This window comes from Wyeomyia smithii, chromosome 1 (genome assembly GCF_029784165.1).
Source record: "Wyeomyia smithii strain HCP4-BCI-WySm-NY-G18 chromosome 1, ASM2978416v1, whole genome shotgun sequence".
Taxonomy (NCBI): domain Eukaryota; kingdom Metazoa; phylum Arthropoda; class Insecta; order Diptera; family Culicidae; genus Wyeomyia; species Wyeomyia smithii.
The window spans coordinates 95,673,210-95,697,063 of record NC_073694.1 but is presented as its reverse complement, the minus strand read 5'-3'; the positions used below and the strand labels follow the sequence as shown (position 1 = coordinate 95,697,063).

The following is a 23,854-nucleotide window of genomic DNA, read 5'->3' as shown; positions in this document are numbered from 1 at the left end:
CGTATTCAAGCGACGGGTTACAGGGGGTTTGAAACGGGAGGGTACGTCTGGCAGTAGAGGTTCTCATCGGTTGGTTGTGGTGTCATCCTCGCGAACTCATCTTTAAGGCTTCATCGGGTTATGTACAATAGTTCAATGGTTACCATTGCACTTTAATTTAAGGCTGCAGTTCAGCTGATTGTTTTACGATTGTTCAGAGTGTGTTGTTGAACTTTAATGTTGGGTTAGCCGGGTCCCTTTGACATAGATCGGCTGTATTTTTGTATGGCTTATAGTATTGTTACGCGCCGTGTGGCGAAAAGATTTGCGATTGCCACTGGCTTAGTTTCATAATGCAGTCACTTGGTTTATCATATTTAACTGTCTGCGCAGGGTGTCCAATTACCCGGTAACATATGTGCGCACACTTTCAAATCGTAGTGCGGAAAGAACATAGTTGATTAAACATGTGCAAAATTTCATAGCGTCATTTTGCTTGTTTGGCTTTGACCTCGAATCCTTATTTGTAGAAGTCAATAACTCTCAATGAGTAATATATATTTGGAACAAATTATTACGCCCTTCGCTGTGTAGTTTGCTGTATTCGTCTTCGCGCTGAAGTCTCGATTCTGGCTCGACCATGAGCCGCATTGATTGAATTCTGTTGCACATCTGGCCTCTTCAAAAACTGAATACTGCTCGTCTCCTCTTGGTAATATCGTTTGGCTTTACCTCCATCTCGACCATAGACACCCGCCGTTTAACTCCCCTCGCAATCCGTCTGCTTTCCTTTTTCGCGTTATTTCTGGGCATTATGATATGCCCCATCTCAGCCTCCGTTGTGGTCATCTCTTCGTCTTGTAGATCGGAACTCGTCTCGTTGTCAATTCTTAGATGCTAGCTGCCCTACTTAGCAAGTGGTGCATTATTTTTTGCCATTATTTTATCAATTCTTTTTTGGTTTCGTTACTTTTTCCACTTGCTGTTTAAAATTACTGTTCACTCGCGTACGGGCTTCTTACATTCTATTATCTACCCTACGCTTCTGCTTACAATCTAGGCCCGTATTTTTCTTCTTTTCGGATGATATAATCTGGTTTCTCTTCCCCTACTAAGACGTACATCATTTGTCTTATCCGACTTTACAAATATAACATTTCAAATGTTTACATTTTTTTTTTATCATACATTCTCTAACTTTGGTATTCGATGTTTTTTTTTTACATTAAAAATAATTTCGTCACATATCAATCCATTTATCTGTATTAGGCTTTTCTTTCCGCGTTAAAATATCAGTTTAACTTGTGTTGTGGCCCATTATTAACTTTTTTTCATCGAATGTTCTTCAAATAACTTTCTTCAATTTTATTAGGTAGCTTAAATTCTTTGCTTTAATTGCATTTTTTTTTTCATCTCATTGCTTTTTCTCGTTGAATATCTTCTTTCATTTTCTTAAAACTTTTTCGATTTACATAAAATGAGTCTGTTCCGACATAATAGATTATTCTTTCATCTCTTTATCTTTGTTTCATCATGTTTTCTTCGAACAAACCGCATCGGTTCAAGCTTTTTTTTTTCTTTGTCAGGTATTTTCTGACTGTTTCATAAATAAATCTTTTCATTGTACAAACCGCGTTGATTAAATATTTATCGTTTTCTTCTGTCTTCAATGTTCGTCTAATAACTGGCGTGTTCTTAACACTTTATATCATCTTCTATTTGCACTAAACAGTCCCGTCACTTTCTCATCTGCTTTATTCTTTAATCTTTTGCATCTCTTTTTGAGTCTGTAATTATTTAATTTTCGATTCGTCTCTTGCTACTGTCATACTGTCATACTTTCATTACTTACACTTCACCTTAGTATGCAGTTGCCTGCATAATACCTCTTCTCCTTCCTTCCGAAGGTGCGACCGCCCGCTTTAGAGATTCCTGAAAGATAGGAAGGTAAGGAAATAAACGAAAACTCGCACACTCAATCATCCTGGGCCGGTTATTCCCTTGTTTTTTTTTTCACTCAATTTGCACTCCCGCCAATCATTTTGGGTAACCACCCCCGTTGTCTACATTCGCTCGTCCTTAACTAAAATAAGAATAGCCTGAATCTCCTAAAGTCAGCAGTCTCCTTGTCCGGTAGGTTTAGCCTTCTTGTCCAAAGTCTCTCCTAGTCCTATTGTTTTCCGTCATTTAAGTTTTCTCCCTTTCAAAAAAGAAAAAAAATCCAATACTTCATTAATCGGTTTTCTTTTCTCATTGGGCCATCAGCCATTTTTAAATTAATCAAATCTCGTTTTCATGAGGTCTTTGTTCACTATATAATTTACCCATGTTTACATTTGTATTTTACAAAAAACAAACAAATGCTGTTTCAATTTCTATTAACTCTTTAATTTTCCATTACCACATTCCAGGTCATTCTAGTCATTCAAATTCCCCAAGTTTTCTATTTATTTAACTGTTATCGGCTGGGTTACTCGTCCCTCACGCCTCCATTCGTATTTTAATTTTTTCAATTGTGTTATGCCATTTGACCGGTATCCTCAAAGGCTGTATACCTCTATCGGCGACTTTTCGTGTTTTTTCACGTCATTTCCTTCTTTAAACCTTGTCACGCCTTTTGATTCCTGTCATTGAAAGGCTCTTGATATTTTTGGCGACTTTTTCTATTTCTTCACGCCTTAACTTCAGTGTATTTTTTCCGTTTGGTTCTGCCTATTGACTCCCGTCAATGAGATCATTCATCTTTCTCGGCGACTTTTGTATTTCTTCACGCCTTTATATTTTATTTTCCTCTTTAATTTTTCATTTATCGTATTTTTCCCGAAGATATAATATATTATCATGTTTTCCCATTCATTACTAATTTTGGCCTCGAACTTACGTAGCTTATAGTCGGCTCTTGCTAACGCGATTCTGTACTGTTGTTTGTTGGGCTCATCAACAGCCGGAAGATTTCTTTGTATTCACCTGTCCGTTTTTCGTCACGGGGTTTCGTGTTTGAATATATCTTGTGATATATTAGACTCAGCATCGTCGATGCGATGTCAACCCATTCCGTGTTGGCCAACAATCCTTGATTTGATGCGTTCCTTCGTGTTTTCTTCTGAATTACTTGAAAAAAAAAACAGCTCTTCAAGTTGAGGTGCTTGCTATCATAGCTTATGCCATCCAATATCGTATTCCATTAAATATATTCTGTCCGTTAACCTTGAAAGCATAGTTTAAGTTCATATATTCAGTCATAATAACGCTTAAGCCGGTTATTATGAACTTTTTCTAAACGATTGCCATTTCTAATTACTGTGGTCATTTCGCTTGGAATGTCCACTACTTCATATGGTCCCCTCCATATGTTCTGAAGCTTTTGACCTGCACCAGTCACTACGGCCTTCACTAATACTTGTTCACCCCACATGGGTTTGTAATCATTAGATGATCTGTCGTAAATTTGTTTGCGGTTTTCTTTACTCCTTTTCAGGTTGGCTTGTGCGTTTGCATGTAAATCGTAAAATATTTTCTTCATTTCATGTGTGTATGCGTCATATGTCATCTTTTCCACTCCATTTCGCTTATAGATCGAAGTCGGGATTCGAGCTATCCGTCCGTACAATAATTCGAACGGCGTATATCCTTTAGACGAGTTTACTAATGTATTGTATTCAAACGTGAAAAATGGTAACAATTCGTCCCATGTGTGCGGCTTTCCGCCAATAAATTGTCTCAAATACGTTTTTAACTCGCGGTTCGACCTCTCTACTAAGTTAGCCTGTGGATGATACGGGCTAGTAGTAATTTTCTTGATCTTTAAAAATTTTGCACACCTCTTTCATCAGTGAGCTCACAAAATTTGCGCCGTTGTCTGTGACTAGTTCCAACGGGGCACCGAATTTACAAATATAATTTTGTACAAAGGTCTTAGCTACCGTTTGGCTTTCTTGATTCTCCATTGGAGCGACAATTAAGTATCTCGTCAAGTCATCTTGCATGACTAGACCATAACGGTTTCCAATATCGGACTAGGGTAACACCACGATATCCATGTATACTTTCTCAAATGGCTCCGATGCGGTCGTGGTGATCTGCATCGGTATCTTGTTTGATCTTCCAATTTTGTTCTTTTGGCAAGAATCACACTGCCGAACGTAGTTCTCGATATCCCGTTTCATCGTAGCCCACGTAAAAAGTGTGCCAATTCTCTGCATCGTGAAATTCCCTAAAAATTATTTCCACTTGATCTGGCGCAATTACTGTACGCTCGCTATTAGCATTATATAGTATTATTTGTTTTTCTAGCTTACCCGCTAGGAACTGAATCATTTGCAGAATCTCCTGCTGGTTGATTTTTCTGAATGATATTAGGTGAATGACCCCGGCTGCCTTTACTGCCGCGGGGCTTTTATTGAAGCTATCCAAAAATTGTGAAAAAATTTCCGGCAATCGATTAACGAATTTTCGCTGCCGTCTACTATGAAACCGCCTACTTTCTTGTCTTTAAATTTGAGTACACCATCCTCGACGTATTCTTTCAGTCCTTGTGACAGCTGATACAGTGTCCGAAGTTCTCTGTATGCTGTCCGACTGTTTAAAATGATAAGACGAGCTTCGATATTTCTCTCGTCCAATATTCTCTTCGAGACTTCTACCGTCTCGCTTGGTATCAGGTCATTTGAAAATGCCTGTGAAAAGTCATCATATGAAATGTTGACGAGTTGTTGCCCATCCTCGTCCTCAGCGATGTCCGCAATGTCTATGGCACTCAACTCTTGTATTGTGCCGTTCAATTCATTTGAAGCGTTCTTCTGCTGCTCTAGCACGCGTTTCTGCTGGCGCGTAATCATGGCTATCTGCCTGTGGGGTGAACTCTCTTGCCCCTGACACGTCCCATCTGACAAACGTGACAAAAAATCGGCGACTATATTCTCGCTTCCTTGTTTATATCTGATGCTGCATTCCAAACCCTGCAACCTCAGTCTCAATCTTGTCAGCGTTGGAGATGTCTCTTTGAGCCTCCAAATAGCTATAAGTGGTCTGTGGTCCGTGTAAACGATACATTTTTGACCAAAAATGTAATGTTTGAAGTATTCTATGGCCCATACAATTGCCAGTAGTTCTTTTTCGATTATATGATACCTGATCTCTGCACCTACAAGCACACGACTCGCGAATGCGATCGGCAGGTGCATGGATTTTTCATTCGACAGGACGGCTCCAATAGCATAATTGCTAGCGTCTGTCGTAATAACAAAAGTGTCTTGATAATCTGGCCGGACCAAAACTGGCTCTGTAATCAGCGCGTTTCTAAGGAATTCGAACGCTTCCTGACATTCTTTTCCCCACACAAATTTAGCGTCTTTCTTCAACAAATCATTCAGCGGCTTGCGCTTCTCCGCGATGTTGGGGATAAATTTCCCGTAAAAATTTACTGTTCCCAAAAATGATCTTATACCTTTCACGTTTGTGGGTGGTTTAAGGCTCTGAATGGCCCTAATATTTGCATTGGTGGGTTTTATGCCTTCTTCATTAACGACATGACCCAAATACTCCAGTTCCTTTTTCAAAAACTGACACTTAGACAGTTCTCTTTTTAAGTTATGTTTACGCAAGGCTTGTAATACTTTTCGCAAGCTATCATTATGGTCGGTGATAGTGTCACCGAAAACTATAATATCATCGAGGTAGACAAATGCTTTCACATCCCCTATCTCAAAAAAAAAAAAACAGTATTCATAAGTTTTTGGAATGTTGAGGGACTGTTCTTTAACCCCATCGGCATTCGTGTAAATTCGAAGTGGCCTTTGGGAGTGGAAAACGCCGTTTTAGCCGCATCTCGGCGGTCGATCGGGACTTGATAGAAACCTGATTTTAAATCAATTGAGGAGAAATATTTTGCTCCTCCAACATTATCCAATATCTCATTTATAAGAGGTATTGGGTATACAAACGGCTTGGTAACTTCGTTCAATGATCTAAAGTCCACCACAGTTCTGTATCTTTTATTACCGTCAGCATCCGGTTTCTTTGGTAAACATAAGATCGGTGCATTCCAGGGTTTAGTGCTGGGTCTAATAATACCCTGCGCCCTCATTTCATCGATTTCCTTATTAATGTGCCGTTTCGTGGCCTCCGGAAATCTATATTGCCGCTTATTGATAGGCATCTCCGATAAAGTTTCTATCGTGTGTACGGCGGCGTCAGTAGTGGTTAACCTGTCGCCTTCGAAAAAGAAAATATCTGCATAGCTTTCAACCATATTCTTTACTGTCTTGAATTCCCTCTCAGGCAAGTGCGCCAAATTTAACACTTGCCGTAGTTTTTCAATTCTTGCAATACCTTTTGACTCTGGTGTCAGCTTGTGCTCCAACAGGTTATAGTCAAGCCTCGAGTCTAGGTCCAACTCGGGCATAATAGTATTCTTCGAGTCAAGAAACTTGTTCTTCGGCTCTTCATTTCGATATGTTTGGTGCTCTCTATTTATTTCGTTTTTGTCTACGTCAACCTCATTGCGGGCTGTATTGCTAGTATCTCGCAACTCGTTCTGCACCAAAACTCTATTTCTGGCTGCCACATAAACATGTCGACTAAGGACTTCGTCTTTGGGCATACTCCACGGACTCAAGTCGTCCGGACTTCTGTTTCCGTGTTTTTTGAACACTATGTTATCAAAATTATTTCCTATTTGGAGCGTATGCTTCTTTAAGAATTCTACTCCGATTAATCCGTCGCTTGGCAAATTTTCTAATATATGAAATTGCGTCGGGATCAAAAAGTCTCCGACTATTAAATCCAACATAATTGTACCTGAGGTTCGCACATTGTCTTGGCCGATACCTCCAAAAGTGGTTACATCCTGTGTATTTACCGGTACGTTCAAAAGATTCACAATGCGTGCATTAATTATATTCGCACATGCACCTGTATCTAAGATCAGGTTCAACGTAAATTTGACATTCTGCTTAGCCAGTAGGGTTAACATTAAGTGCCTTCTGACATCGTAATATACTCGCTTAGCCACACAAGCACTGTTGTCTCTTATGGGATTGCATGCGGTCCTCCAAGCGGCTATTCCTATATTGCTGTGCTCATCGGTACATCTCCGCCAGTCAACATCTTCGCAAATTTCTGCTAAATCCTCGTTAAAATATTCCTGTGCAACAGGATCCAAAATACCTTCTTTGTGCAAATTACTACTTCTTTCATTAATGTTGGCTACCATAAGCATTTTCTGAGGCATCCGGGTATACGAATTCCTGTACCTCCTATCAGTTGGTCCATTTTGACCATAATAATTATATTTCCAACCATGGGCGTAGTTCCCTTGGCTCCGTCGGTATGATCGCGCTGTGCGATAATTGTATTTGGATCGATTACCGTTGCTAGATCCACATATATTGTTATAATTGTTTTGCTTGTAAATTATTCTATCTCTATTTTTGTAATTATAATCTTCATTTCTTCCAAGACGGCTGTTGCTATAATCAGCGTCTTTGTGATTAATTGTAAAAATATTTCTGCTACTATTAAATTGTCTAAGTGCATCGCGCTGTCTTTCGACCAATTCTAGGCCCTGAATTCTATTTTCTATTGCCGAGATATGATTACGCTCATGGTAGTAATCCTCTAAGTCGTCTAGCAGCTCTTCTAACTAAAATGCTCGTTTACCTTGAGCAGCTTCTTTCAATGCGGTGTCACACAAACCCGCCATAAAATGTAATCGAAGACTAACTATCATGCATGACTTCGTACAATTAGTTTCGTAGGAGTCGATTTGCTCCTTAATTTTCAATAACCTCTTTTTATAATCAGGAAAGGTCTCATTCGCTTCCTGTTTCAATGTTTCTACTTGATTTATAACTGCCTCGATGCGTATAATATCCCCAAATTCCTTTAATAAATTCTGCTTAACCTGCGGCCAAGCATTTGCGTTAATTCTATGTATTGCGGCAGCAGCTCTGCCTTTTAATTTTAATAGAATAATATAAACCAGTGGAGCGTGTGATACTCCTTCTGGTATCTCCCGAGCAAAATGCTCGATATGATAAACGAACGCTTCTAGTCCGTCTAGCGATCCATCAAATTCTGGGATGCACTGCATGGCATCTGCTTTTGGAAACGTGTACTCCATTATTAATATAAAATTTTATATATATTTCTTAAAAAACAATAAAAGGTACTGACCAGATGTGATAACGTAGCGTGACCGACTCTAATTTCTTCGTCGCGCCATCAAAAAATCTGAACACCAAGTTTCGAACCATTTAGTGTCAACGGTTCAACGTTTATCTTTATTAATTAAATAAATAACTTTAGGTTTTCATAATAATTAAATGATTATTTAAAAAAAATCATTTCTATTTAGTGTAATTAAACTAATCGAAGATTGTAAATGTTTACATTAGATGGCGTAAGGTGCCATTCCTTATTCATGAAATAATATTTTAACGTAAACTTCCAACATTATATATCTCTGCCGTCGGTTACTATTTACTGTACCGGTGGATATGTCACCATCGCTGCGCGCGTTGCGCTTATAGATGTATCCATTTTTTTACCCTCTTAGCAATTCACCGCTACTGGTAAGCCATGTATGGTAGCAAAACGTTCTTACCATTGGCCATTAAAATTGATGCTTACAAAATACGACCTTGGCCGTGGCTGGCACAGCTGATCGCAATAACACTGCAAAATTCATAAACAGAGACAGCGTACCCGACAATTAGTACAACTGACTAACTTTTGTATGCAACGTGTGAGCGCGCAATTCGTAGTTACCGCTCTCACGCTCTTTATTGGAATGCGACTTTGCCCCTTTATATTTGCTAACGATGACGTAGCCACCCGTGTGCTAAAACTCTCTCTTAGAATAATTAAGGTGAGTTCCATGTGCGCAACTCTGCGAGTATCTGTTTGCGTTCTTAAATTCGATTTGCTAGCGCCCGTTTGCTTCCCGCTCTGCCACTTTAATTATTTTGTTGGACAAATGAACGAAAATCGCTTGCGTGCACTTGTCGTGCCGAGAGTTTTATTGCTAGCCGTTTGAGAAATAAAATCACCTGCGCAGCAGCGGCGCGAATTGATTGTTTATACAAATTGGCCTCTCAACCCAAGTAGATGTGATAACCTGTAAATCGTTATAATTACGAACCACTGAAGAATTGTTACGATCGTAGTTCGCCTAATGTAGTCTACAAGGTCATTTATGTCTCCTAATGTGTATCTCTCCGTCGTTCTCTTCTATCGTAAATAGCTCCTAAATGGCTTTATATTTGGTAGTTTTTTGTTCTATCAGTTTAAAAAAAAATCAATAGATGTTAATTCACAAATTTTACTGCGTCGAACGATACAAAAAAAACTCTTCCGTTAAAATTTCAGTTGCAATATTTAAACATAATTTTTTCTTACTATGTGCTTCTCACCCGAATATCCTTGGTATAGGGCCGGCCATTGTCGTGGACATCTCTACCTCAATTTCCACTACGTAACTTCGGCACCTTCTTAATACGATAATTCACAGTTGTCTGGCTATTCCAATATGTCTGGCTGTTCCAATATGTAGAGGCCGTAGAGGTGTTAATAAGTCACTTACTGCATGTGTTTCTTTTTTTCCGGCCGTTATCATTAACTGGCTTATTGCGAGATTTGGTTCCGTTTTTTTTTCTTTGGTTTTCTTCACTTAAGACTTAAAAAAATACACAATAGGGTACTTTTAGTTTTTTCCGTTCTTTTAACACTTATTGAAAGACGGAGTTAGAATTATTTACTTGCAAAAACACTGTAATTGTTCACCGTTTTATCAAACCGACAGAGCCGAAAACCGTATGAGCATTCAACAAACCGTTCAAAACACAGAAAATGCTCACTTGATACTTATTAAAATCAGTTCCCGGCGTGGGACGACCGCTTGTCACCAAATGCGTTAACCACGAATGTCCTTGCAGGGTTCTTTTCCTGAACCACCTGTCACCAAATGTGTGTACTCCTATCCTCACGATTTTCTAGTTCAGTTCTGGATGATGAAAATACAAAACGCGCAATGCGCAGCACTTCAGCGACGAAATAGTGGCGCTTTCACTTAGTTTATTGCTACCCTCACGATTTTCTAATTGAATTTTAAGTCCACTCGGTCTTTATATCCACTCAGTCAGAACCGGCGTTTGTTATCCCACCGCTGTCACCACATGTGTGGGTATACCTATATCCTGGGTATAGCCTACCAGGACTTTCTCCAGAAAACCCTGTACGTGCCGTCGGCACGGAATTACAACTCGAGACTTGAGCGGTAGATTAAATTTACTTTATTTACACAAAAGCTTAAATAGTACCCTACAGGTAACTCAGAGCGAAAGGCTTTTCCCCTTCGATCCGGTTACCACATACCTAGCTGTTCTATACTAGCCTATGGCATTTCTTGGCCTGTCTCTTTCTTGTGCTTAACTTTTAGTACATTCTGGGCATTCTGATTGAGAGCGCCATAATAGTGTTTTCAAACACGTGCGCTAGCGTGAGCGCTAAGAACCCGCGCGTGAGCATGGGCGACGCTGAGCGACGCTACCGTTTGTCGAGTTCTTTTTGTTTATTCAATGCCTCGGTAGCTTTAGTGACTATTCATCGCGGAAGGCAAAGTGCTTTCGCCAACGCTTGCATAGCAGAACCGTTCGCGGTCTTTCTTCAAGATTTTTCCGGTTTTCTTTACAAATGGTCTTGTTTTGGAGGACAACGGCAGACGGCCGTGTCCCGCTTTTACACGCTACCTGTTTTCATTTCAGTCAACAGGAGGCTTACTGTCTTTTGGACTAAGCTAAAAATGCACCGTATGACAAAACTCTGCGTGACCGAACATAAGGTATTTTCTGCGCGAGGTGTGACGTCACAATGATGTTTTTCCAGATTAAACATCATGTTGACACATATCAATCCGATTCATCTTTAACAGGCCTTTTTTTTATATCAGTTTAACTTGTCTTTTGGCCATTGAATAACTTTTTTTTCAATTTGATAGAAAAGCATCAATGTTTTGCTTGTTTGTTGCTTTTTGGTTACATATTTTACCATCCTCTTGCTTTTCTTTGGATATAATCTTTCATTTTCCTTACAACATTTTCACTAAAATATATCTGTTTCACAAATTCTTTTATCTCTCTATCTTTGTTTCATCATGTTCTCATCGAACAAACCGCATCGGTTAAATCTCTTCTTTTTATTTGTCAGGTATTTTCTGTCTGTTTCATAAATAAATCTTTTCATTGTGAACAATCGCGTTATTATTTTTTTTCTTTAAATTTTTTCCTCTGTCTTCATATACAATGTTCGTCTAATTCATGGCGTCTTATCAACGCCTCATATCATCTTTTATTTGCAATGACAATGTCTCTTTCACTTTCTCGTCTATTTTATTTTTTTAATCTTTTGTATCTCTTCTAAAATCTGTAATCTTTCAATTCTTAAATCGTCCCTTGCTACTGTTATACTTACATTACTTACACTTCGCCTTAGTATGCAGTTGCCTGCATAATACCTCTCCCCCTTCCTTCCGAAGGTGCGACCGCCCGCTTTAGAGATTCCTGAAAGATAAGAAAGTAAGGAAATAAACGAAAACTCGCACACTCAATCATCCTGGGCCGGTTATTCCCTTGTTTTCCTTTCACTCAATTTGCACTCCCGCCAATCATTCTGGGTAACCACCCCCGTTGTCTACATTCGCTCGTCCTTAACTAAAATTAGAATAGTCTGAATCTCCTAAGTCAGCAGTCTCCTTGTCTGGTAGGTTTAGCCTTCTTGTCCAAAGTCTCTCCTAGTTCTATTGTTTTCCGTCATTTAAATTATCTCCATCAAACAAAATTCCCTAGTACATCATCAATCGATTTTCTGCTTCTATTTCTTATTGGGCCATTAGCTATTTTGAATTAATCAAACTTCGTTTTCATGAGGTATTTTGTTCACTATATAATTTTTCTCCTTTCTTTTTTCCATTACAACCTTCCAGGTCATCCTAGTCTTTTAAATTCCCCAAGTTTTCTATTTATTTAACTGTTATCGGCAGGGTTCCTTGTCCCTAACGCCTTCATTCGTATTTTAATTTTTCCAACTGTGTTATGCCATTTGAGTCGCTCTTTCGGCGACTTTTCGTATTTCTCCACGCCATTTCCTTCTTCGCCTTTTTGATTCCTGTCATTGAAAGGCTCTTGATATTTTCGGCGACTTCTCCTATTTCTTCACGCCTTAACTTCAGTATACTTTTTCCCGTTTGGTTCTGCCTATTGACTCCCGTCAATAAAATCATTCATCTTTCTCGGCGACTTTTTTTATTTCTTCACGCCTTTATATTTTATTTTCCTCTTTAATAATAATATAATATAATATATATCATGGTATGATATATTATCATGTTTTCCCATTCATTACTAATTTTGGCCTCGAACTTACGTAGCTTATGGTCGGCTCTTGTTAACGCGAATCTGTACTGTTGTTTGTTGGGCTCATCAACAGCCGGAAGATTTCTTTGTATTTACTTGTCCGTTTTTCGTCACGGGGTTTTGTGTTTGAATATATCTTGTGATATATTAGACTCAGCATCGTCGATGCGATGTCAACCCATTCCGTGTTGGCCAACAATCCTTGATTTGATGCGTTCCTTCGTGTTTTCCTCTGAATTACTTAAAAAAATACAGCCCGCCACCCTGAGGTGCTCAGGTGCTTGCGCTGTCGTAACTTATAACATCCAATATCGTATTCCAATAAACATACTCTGCCGCCAACTGAAATTCATATAATCAGTCATAATAACGTTTAAGTCGGTTATTATGAACTTTCTCTAAACGGTTTCCGTTCTTGATTACTGTGGTCATTTCACTTGGGAATTCCTCTTCTTCATAAGGTCCTCTCCACCTATTCTGGAGCTTTTGACCTGGTCCTGTCGGAACTGATTTCACTGAAACTAAATCACCAAACATGAGCTGCCATTCATTTGCTTTTCTGTCATACACTTGCTTGCGCTTTTCTTTTGAATCCTTTAGGTTGGCCTTCGCGTTTGCGTGGAGGTCAAAAAATATTTTTTTCATCTCTTGTGTATATGTTTCATATGTCAAATTGTCCACTCCATTCCGCTTGTAAATGGAGGTCGGAATACGTGCTGTACGTCCATACAATAATTCGAAAGAAGTGTACCCCGTTGATGAGTTTACTGAAGTATTATACTCAAACATAAAAAATGGAAGTAATTTATCCCACGTGTGCGGTTTTCAGCCAATAAATTTTCTTAGGTAAGTTTTTAGCTCACGATTTGATCTCTCCACCAAGTTAGCCTGTGGTCCTCGTGGCTCTGTGGTTAGCGATGTCGGTCGGCTAGCTTTCCCACACGATTGTGATATCGGGTTCGATTCCCGATCGAGTCGAGGATCTTTTCGAGCTGGAAATTTTCTCGACTCAGCACTGGGGCACGGTGTATCGTTGTACTTATCCTACACATGCAAAATGTGCCAAAAAAAATATCGATAACGAATTCTCGAGACCGCTATTAGCCCCAAGGCTAAGCGTGCTTTTTTTTACCAAGTTAGCCTGTGGGTGATATGGGCTAGTGGTAATTTTCTTGATCTTCAAGATCTTGCACACATCTAATTCTAACGGTGCCCCAAATTTGCACATATAGTTTTCCACAAAGGAGAAATATTTTGCTCCGCCAACATTATCCAATATCTCATTTATAAGAGGTATTGGGTATACAAAAGGCTTGGTAACTTCGTTTAATGATCTGAAGTCCACCACAATTCTGTATCTTTTATTACCGTCAGCATCCGGTTTTTTTGGTACGCATAACACCGGTGCATTCCAGGGACTAGTGCTGGGTCTTATAATACCCTGTGCCCTCATTTCATCGATTTCTCTATTAATGTGCCTTTTTGTAGCTTCGGGAAATCTATATTGTCTCTTGTTAATCGGGACTTCCGATGACGTCTCGATAATGTGTACGGCGGCGTCAGTCGTAGTCAATCTGTCGCCTGCGAATGTCTGCGAAGCTTTCAACTATAATCTTCACTGTCTTAAATTTCATATCAGGCAAGTGGGCCAACTTTAACACTTGCCGTAGTTTTTCAATTCTTGCAATACCTTTCGACTCTGGTGTCAGCTTGTGCTCCAACAGGTCATAGTCAAGCCTCGAGTCTAGATCTAACTCGGGCATCATAATATTCTTCAAGTCAAGAGAATTGTTCTTCGGCTCTTCATCCTGATATGTTTGGTGCTCGCTATTTATTTCGTTTTTGTCTACGTCAGTCTCATTGTGGGCTGTGTTGCTAGTATCTCTCAACTCGTTCTGCACCAGGACTCTATTTCTGGCTGCCACATAAACATGTCGACTAAGGACTTCCTCCTTGGGCATGCTCCACGGACTCAAGTCGTCCGGGCCTCTATTGCCGTGTTTCTTGAACACGATGTAATCAAAATTATTCCCAATTTGAAGCGTATGCTTCTTTAAAAACTCTGCTCCGATTATTCCGTCGCTTGGCAAATTTTCTAATATATGAAATTGTGTCGGGATTAGGAAGTCTCCGACTATTACATCCAGCTTAATTGTACCTGAGGTTCGCACAATGTTGCGGCCGATACCTCCAAAAGTGGTTAAATTCTGTGTATTTACCGGTACATTCAAACGGTTTACAATGCTTGCATTAATTATATTCGCACATGCACCTGTATCTAAGATCAGGTTCAACGTAAATTGGACATTCTGCTTAGCCAGCAGCGTTAACATTAAGTACCCTTTGACATCGTAATCGACGCGCTTAGCCACACAAGCACTGTTGTCTCTTATGTGATTGCATGCGGTCCTCCAATCGGCTATTTCTATGTTGCTGGGTTCATCTGTGCACATACGCCAGTCAACGTCCTGACACAATTCTGCGAAGTCATCGCTAAAATACTCTTGTGCAAACGGATCTTTTATACATTGTTTTGGGTAATTTGTATCCCCCCTTCCAGTATGTCTTATACTCAAAATATTTCGGTGTCTGTGGTTGCACGAGTGATCGGACCGTCCGTTCATTGATCCGCTCTGACCATAATAATTGTGCTGCCTATTTCTGGCATAGTTCTCCTGCTTACGCCAATGCCTAGGAGCGTCGTGATTGTTATAACTAGGCCGATTCCTGCTTTATCTTCCATAATTTCTAGTCCTGCGACTAATATGCCTATCTCTTTTGAACCACCTTTTTCTATAACTCGTACCCGTGTGGTTGATTGAGAAAATATTTCTGCTTCTAATACAATGCTTGGGCGCGGCGTGCTGTTTTTCGAGCAATTCTAAGCCACGCCATCGCGTTTCAATATCAGAGATATGTTTGATCTCCTATTCATAATTTTCTAAGTTATTCAGCAGCTCCTCTAAATTCAGCATTTCTCTACCTTCGGCGGCTTCTTTCAATAAGCTGTCGTGCAGCCCTGCTATGCAATGTAACCGGAGACTCACTATCATACAAGACTTCTCACATTTGTTTTCGTAGAAGTCGATTTGTCTCTTAATTTTAAGTACTCTTCTTTTGTATTCAGGAAAGGTCTAATACACCCCCTGCCTCAACGTTTCTACCTGAATAATTACCGCTCCTATAGATATATTTTCTCCAAATTCCTTTAATAAATTAACCTTAAACTTAACCTGTGGCCAAGCGTTTGCGTTGATTCGATGTATTGCGGCAGCAGCTCTGCCTTTTAATTTCAATAGAACAATATAAATCAGTGAAGCATGTGATACTCCTTCTGATATTTCTAGGACAAAATGTTCAATATGGTAAATGAACGCTTCTAGTTCGTCTACCGATCCGTCATATTCTGGGATGCACTGCATGGCATCTCTTTCTGGGAACGTGTACTCCATTTCACAATAAATATTACTCTTCCTAATAAAAAAGATTCTAAAGTTTCTTTTAAATAATAATTACAATTAGTGTATGTCATTTCTAAGCTTTAATAATAAATATCCGTCTGTAAAGACAACTGTAAAGGCTCATATGGCCTTCTTTCTCTATCACTATCGCTTCTATTAACCAGATGTGATACCGGAGCGCGATCGGTTTCAATTTTATTGACGCTCTATTCACGAATTTGAATGTCAAGGTGCGAACCATTTGGCGCTGACACTTCAACGTTTATTTCTATTAATTAAATAAATAATTTTAGGTTTTAATAGTAATCAAATGACTATTGAAATAATAATTTTTATTTAGTGTAATTACATTCATTTTACAACTAATCAAAAGTTGTTAATGCTTACATCAGACGGCGTAAGGTGCCATTTCTTATTCATGGAATCATATTTTAACCTCGTAGGCTAAAATTCAACCCGCTTGCCATGCGCCGTAGCCTTGACCGTGAATTTGCACAGCTGATCACAATACTTAAAGACCTGCCTCAATGTACATACGTGACGTCATCCCCCCAGACAATAACGGGCCGTAGAAAGAAAACAGACAGTTTAATAAAACCAAATTAGTACAACTGTCCGATGTTAATCCGTACTTATTGGTATACGGCGTTCTCGCGATCCTCTGTGAACTGTGTTATAATATGCCTAACAGGTGACAAACACCTATGCACGTACAAATGCCCTACTGCGAATTAGCATACGTCATAATCGCAGCCATTAAAACGCGGAAGAGAGCACCTTTAAAAAAAACATTAGTCATAATCGTAACCGTTCAAGTTACTTGCGGGCGCGAGCTAACGTTCTCGCGAAAATTCTCGCGCAACCGAGAACTGCGACACCTGATCGTACATCAGTACTCACTCTCTGGAATGGTACTCGATCGATGCCTCCGGTGTGCCAACCAGTGTGTGGTAGCTAAATTTTGCGTTCCGTGTGTGGATCTTCAAATTATACCATCAAGCGCGGGGTGAAATATCTTTTGAATTAAATGCGCTAGCATGCACTCGTTCGGACGAAACTACCTAGCGCTCCTAGTGACGCAAAATTGTGCTATATGAAGCGCCACAACGATGTAATCAACAAAAATCCAACCAAGGTAGAAAAAAAACGCAGATGCGCACACTTACTGTATCTTCTCTTCCTGAAAAGAAAAACTTACTAAACTTACTACTTACATGCCTCGTTTAACAAACCTCGTAATTTGTTTCTACTTTTCTTCTTTTCTCATTCCTCGATACCAAGGTGACATATTAATATTTTTTCAAAGTGCCCGTGTAACTTTCAATGTCGATACTCTTTTTTTGCATTATATTCTCTCATTTTTTTCCAGCGATAAATCCTTTTTCTTTTGATTCAACGTTTATTATTTTTGGAATAATATTTTTTTTTATTTATTATTATTATTATTTTTTTTTTTGTACTCCATTATTTTCATATTTTTTTCTTTATAATAAATCTTTTCCGCTACTTTTTTTCCTGGGCTTTTTCCAACTTTTTATTTCACCTATTCTTTTTTTCGTATCATAAGAGGAATTGTAAAACAACGAAAAGAAAACTCTCTAGTTGATCATTGTACATCCAGACCGTTCCTCCTGAAAACACTTAGGATTGACTACGCGCGAAGAAGACCATGCTTCCGCAAGTATATGGCTTTTCTTCCTCTGATTGACAGACCTTCAATTTTATTTTTGTCTACGCGACCCGGCAGGCTTCAACATCGGGCGCACTTATTGTTATACTAAGTTTTAAATTTTCTGTAAATTCTTGCGACGGATTAAACTCACCGCAAAATTTACTTCTGTGTTATATACGGATAATTATAGTATCATTACGAGGCAAAACAAATAAAAATGAAGATTACTCACCTTATCATTGTCCTCATCCTTAAAGTTCGTTTCCTTCATTCGTTGCTCAGCTGACTTATATTAAACAGCCAATTACGAGGCTTGGATTACACCACAGACGATTTTTTTTCTTCGCTTCACTTAAGCTTCTTCTCGTCAGCTGTCCTCCTAATCTCCTTTCTTCCAACACACTCCACGCACTACTATACTGCAGAGGGAGAAATTGCAGTCCTAAGCTGAACCGATTTCCACTACTGCTTTTGGCCACTTCTAACCAGTCCTGGGTGGTGCAAAAATCACACGCGCAATGCGCAGCACTTCCACGACAAAATATAAGCGTATGCCTGGAACTTTTTTTTTAAACCAATTTTCTCCTCAGATAGAAACGAATGACGAATTCGTCCAACTTTTCTCTTTTCGGAGTTTTCTCCAGATATATAAAAATATATTTTTCCTTTTTTTTTTCTTTTTTATGCCTTACCCAACTTCTTTATATTTCACTACACTCGAGCCTCTTCTAGCCTGCTGTCCTGACAATCTCCCCGTTATCCGTTTAAACTTACTTGAAAAGTACGCCGGACGCAACAGGCTTCACCTGGTGACGTTTTTTCCTCAGAGAGTGTGACAAATCACTGGCTCTGTAGCCTTATACAAAACTACTATTTACACTAACACTTTATACTCGCAACAATCACCGGCCGCATTTGGGCAAAACAGTAAGCGATTTTTTTGGTGCACAAACTGATAACACGGCAACGGACCTTTCAGCTGTTGCCTATTCTCTTTATAATCAAAGCACTAAACATTAAATTCTTCGTTGACTCGTTCACCGCCTGTTTCTGAGCAACAATGCTTAAAACGATACCGCTGGCAAAAGCTTACCCCTTTTCAAAAATTACTCTTAAGTTTTGAAAAATTTCTCAACCCCTGGAAAATACGCAGTCTTATACGTGTGCATAGTTTCATACAAATCATAAATGGTTGATATTGAACGATAGGTCATTTGGCATAGTTTTGCTCAATACCTTTCTGGCATACATCCTGGGGTGACATTGCGCATTTCGTTTCGAGTAACTCGAACAAAACTAAATGATCGCTGGTGGGCGTTACATTTCGTTTTTCTTATTTTTTTTCGAGCTTGCGGGTTAGATGAGCCGAAGGACAAATGACAATGACAGCTCCTTTTGAGCTTAAAGCAAAACTGGCAAAATGTGACGTACTCGAAAATAGTGATAATCGCTCGAATCGAGCTGCGCAATGCAACCCCTGCATGTATTATTTGTACTTGAAATATCCTAGACAGCGTTTAGCGAATGATGATGTTATTACGTAAAGAAACTCATTGAACTAAAAACTAAGTACATTCTTTGGTTTTTGGTTAGTTAAGTGTTTGAAAACTTTGTAATTAATGTAATTCGATCCTTACACTTGAAGTATCAATGGCAACAGAATATCATCATCTTCTTTGATCCCTGGAGGGAGAAACAATTTGACTTGGGCATTAAAGTCATATTTTATCAGAACGCTGAATGTCATAATTTGTGGTTTAGCTAGCTGTGATAGACGTCTTCGTAACTGGTTGCCGTCATTTAATATAAATATTATTCTACCAGTATTGGCATCGACGATGTATAACGATGGCGATTCAGGCCCTAAGCATTCTTGTACGTAATATGTGTAATCCAAGTTAAAGTAAATCTTGTTATACAAACAGTTATTAGGTCTACCCGTTTGATCAAACGATTTATTCACTTTTTGTGACACGTTAACAGATTCGTATGACTCCATATCGCACGTCATGCAGTGTGGTGTAATATTCTTTGCATTTTTAACTATTGACTCTAAACTGTCACGCAGATTTAAATGTATATAATATAAATGGCGTTGGCCTGGTGTTCGTTGCAGTGCAGCTATAAAAAAAACCAGCCCTTTCTTTTCATTATATCCCATTATCTCCGTCACTTCGAAAAGACCCAAAGTCAGAATGATTGGCGTTCTAGTAGCAATAGGAATTAGTCCAATTTGCCGGAAATACCCCTTAGAGCCATCTCTTATAGCAAGACGTTTCAGCATGAAGACATTACGCTTTATGTATTTGTTCAATGGTTTGGAGTTTGAAGTAAAATTTGGGGGCGTTATACTAGTTTCATTTGTTGCATACTCAACATGTTCGCTTTCGATTGATATGAAAAGTGGTTTTTCAGCAACTAACACCCATCCGTTTTCTACTGCAAGCTCTGTGAAAACCTAAAAGAAAAAGTTAAATAGTTAACAGATTAGAAGTTTAAAACTGATGTATGCGATATTTACCTCGATGCATGAAAAGGTAGGTGCTGTGCACAGTAATGTACGAGACACATTCTGTTCTCTATTAGTTAAAGTGACGGATAATTCTTGAGGCGACACCCACTGCATACCTCCGACGTAACATTCACTACCAATGTAGCTGGGGATAATAATTACTCGCTGATTTATAAACTTCAAAGCACCTAAATTGACTACGTGAATTGTTACATTTGGATTCGGTGAATTTGTTTTTGGGTATCGGATGCTTTTTATTTTAGGATACTGTTCATTGTTGTTCCCGTACCACACGTACCTGAAAAAATACGTACTTTAAAATTTTCAAATTTCAGGAAAAAGAAAATAGGCAGACAACACGTGCTTTACGAACTAATTTCATTTTTTGTCATATGACTTACATTTTTTAAGTTTAGTAAAGCGGGCAATGTATGCAGTTTGCGAGGATGCGAAAATGAACGGGAATAGAAGGTGTGACTTTTAGGCTTAGAAATAATTTTCCCTCGTCCAGACGGGACTCGAACCCGCAATCTCCGTTGTCTCCAGCATGGTGTTTTAGCTAATTAAACTACTGGGAAAGCTATAACTAGTTCTAAACCAAAGTCAAATCACCCTCTACTATTGTATTCCCGTATCTCAGCACGCCAACGATGAACTGCACACACTGCCCGGTGGGAGTTTATTTCTGTAACTGAGAGAGTGGTCTCTTCACGCACACTGTGTATAACGACTTATTATATCTACAGCGACGCAAGCGATGAGACACCCGTTGGTGGCTAGACTCCAAGTGCGTATCACGGAAGAGCTCCGTTGGCTAAATTTACTTTACGAACTAATTTCATTTTTTGTCATATGACTTACATTGTTTAAGTTTAGTAAAGCGGGCAATGTATGCAGTTTGCGAGGATGCGAAAATGAACGGGAATAGAAGGTGTGACTTTAGGACTTAGAAATTGCGGGTTCGAGTCCCGTCTGGACGAGGGAAAAAATTTCTAAATGACTCACACCTTCTATTCCCGTTCATTTTCGCATCCTCGCAAACTGCATAAATTGCCCGCTTTACTAAAAACAACACGTGCTTTTGAGATGTAACGTATCTCCAAGAACAAGTCATTTGTAAGGGAACATACTTAAATGACGTACACACTGATTTCATCTCGGCAAACTTCCCAACAGCTGATGGAGCTCGGCGAAATTTTTAACAAATGTCAGCAATATATTTCGATGAACATTCAGCAAATATATCGATCTACCGTAAACCAGCAGGTATTGAATTTCGTTAGCCGAAGTTCTTTAAAATTCTGCTGAAAACTAGTAGAACATTTCGCTGAATTTATCAGCTGTTGAGTTCTCGGCAATAAAATCTAAATGTGTAGCATTCATGGGGATATGAGGTACGATGGTGATAAGCTGAGACAAGGAAGGGAGGGGTTGGATTGAAATCGACGTAGCATTTTTTTTTTCGAAAGACCAATTTTGTTTTCAGCAAAAATGTAGGCACAAAGCGGGAGCAGTCAAAATCTTTTTATCACATAAATAATCGCTTGCATTTTCAACCGGTGCTTTTTAGTAGCAGGATTAATATTTGTTAACACTTTGAGTAAAAGTGAAAAAAGCAACCATAAACATTATTTTTCCACAATCCTTTCAAAGCTCTCCCTTCCCGCTTTTTGCATGGAAGTCTGTGGGTTGGTGTCAGTGAAAAAGTGTTTCGGTGAGGTTAATTTTGGCTGAGTGGAATGAAATAGTAATCGACGACAACAATGGACAAAAATATTACGCCAAAAGAAACTGCCGTTCCATATTATAAACGACGTGGCTCCAGCAGCGATGGAAAAAAAATCACCTCTAGCGATTCTGAATACATATAAAGCAAGCCTAAGGCCTCTGCCATGGTGAACGCGAACACGGTTGTTCATTTACCTACGGCAAGTTTCTCGCCCCATCGCTCGCGTTCGCGTTCACCATGGCAGAGGTCTAAGATGCGTTGATATTGTCGTCAGTATGCGAATAACAAAGTATCGGTGTTGGTTCACTCTCTTTGCTTTCCTTTTTACGATATATTGCTTGTCGTTAGTGTACACCACAACAAATGGTTCTCAATGTGCACAACTCGGTATATGAAGTTATTTGTCTCTGTTACATAGAGCCATCAGATCATGTTGTATTCTTACTCGTTTGACTCATGAATATGATTATTTGTCAGAAAAAGAAAGGAAATGACAATGTATGCTCTCCTACTCTCGCTCAAGTCAACCACTGCTGAAGTAGTCCCTTTCTCCACACTTTCCCTCTCACCGCACCACACCTCTGCTGCTGCTCAGGCGACATGATATTCTTCAGCTGCTAAGGGTTCTGGTTGCAGCTGTGCCATTTCATTCCCCTCATTTTCGAAAATTGGAAGTGAGATTTCACCAAAACCGTGAGAAGCGATGGTTGTTTCTGGTAGCTGGTGGCCAGTGATGGAAACGAAACGAATATGATGCAATCATCGTTTAATCTCCACATGTACACATCATGAAGTGTACAGACCGCGACTAAACTTGAATCCTCTCAACATATAATGAAATGGTGATACCGGCTTGCAATTACACAGTTTTCCTTCATGCTAAACCAAAACAAACCGGCACTAAAGAACAAAAACACAGCAAAAGAACATTTGTGTTAAATGCTGCATCCATTTGTGTTGTCAAATTCAGCCAATCACGTTTGGAGTAAAAAACTCAGAGCAAATCGGGGTTACATTTTGGCCACTGTTCTCTTGGATTCACTCTTGCTTGGATCAATTCGGGACTACGAAGCTGCTGATATTGGTTTGGTTTTTAGCACAAGAGAGTAAAGGGAAGAAATATTTTTGCTTTTGTCAACACGCATACTCTGAAAATCTTGACGAGAGTTTATGTGAGTGTTAGCAGCCTTTAGAATCTTTGTGAGCTTCGTAGTCGCAAGTTTTGACGTTTCGCCTTGATAACGCTTGCTGTTTTTTTTCTTTTTCGCTTTGACGAAGGAACAGTGAAAATTATTTGGTTGGATTCGTCGTCAAATTTTATCGTGTAACCGTAAACGATGCGTGCAGAATATTTCATCGGAGTATAACAGCACGTTACTAGGATGAAAATCTAGTGTATTGTCGTGATTTTCGTGGCCATGCCCGAGAACAAAGGAAACATTATCCTCCATAGTTGGTAGATGTTTCAGAGAGGGACCGATTTGCTGCTATTGCTGCTTGGAAAATAAATAAGTGGATTGGATGCAATCGCCGCTGCTGTTCCAGAGAGACCCGCCGTTCGAAAAAGATTTGCTACTGCTGCTGCTAGAGAAGTGAATGGGCGGGTTGGATGCCACCGCCGCTGCTGTTCCAGAGAGACCCGTTTGCTTTGCCGTTTCGGAACACGAATGAGCAAATTGCGTCTGTATTCGCTTTTATAAGCGAATAAGATTTGCTAGTGCTGCTGCTAGAGAAGTGAATGGGTGGGTTGGATGTCACCGCCGCTGCTGTTCCAGAGAGACCCGTCTGCTTTGCCGTTCGAAACACGAATGAGAAAATTGCGTATGTAAGCGAATAAGATTTGCTACTGCTGCTGCTAGAGAAGTGAATGGATGGGTTGGATGCCACCGCCGCTGCTGTTCCAGAGAGACGCGTCTGCTTTGCCGTTCGAATACAGAATGAGTGAATTGATTGATTGATTTTTTCGATTCTGAGTGAATTGAAATGACGAACGTACTTATATAGCTGCTGCAAACACAGCGTCAATGTTGTTCGAAAGAGGGGGTGGGTTATTGTTAGGAATATTTCTTTTTCAAGAAAAATCAACCTATA

At 39.4% G+C, this 23,854-nt stretch overlaps 1 protein-coding gene across 1 annotated transcript in view; it reads right to left on the bottom strand.

The window, feature by feature from the left end:
- Positions 1–23,854, bottom strand: part of LOC129731446 (inactive dipeptidyl peptidase 10) — a 728,939-nt gene that overhangs the window by 486,959 nt on the left and 218,126 nt on the right. Inside the window, exons 7-8 of the mRNA XM_055691455.1 lie at positions 20,044–20,332; positions 19,160–19,980 (exon numbers count right to left, since the gene is read on the bottom strand). Of these exons, the coding sequence (XP_055547430.1) occupies positions 19,160–19,980; positions 20,044–20,332 (1,110 nt within the window). The remainder of the gene's footprint in view (positions 1–19,159; positions 19,981–20,043; positions 20,333–23,854) is intronic.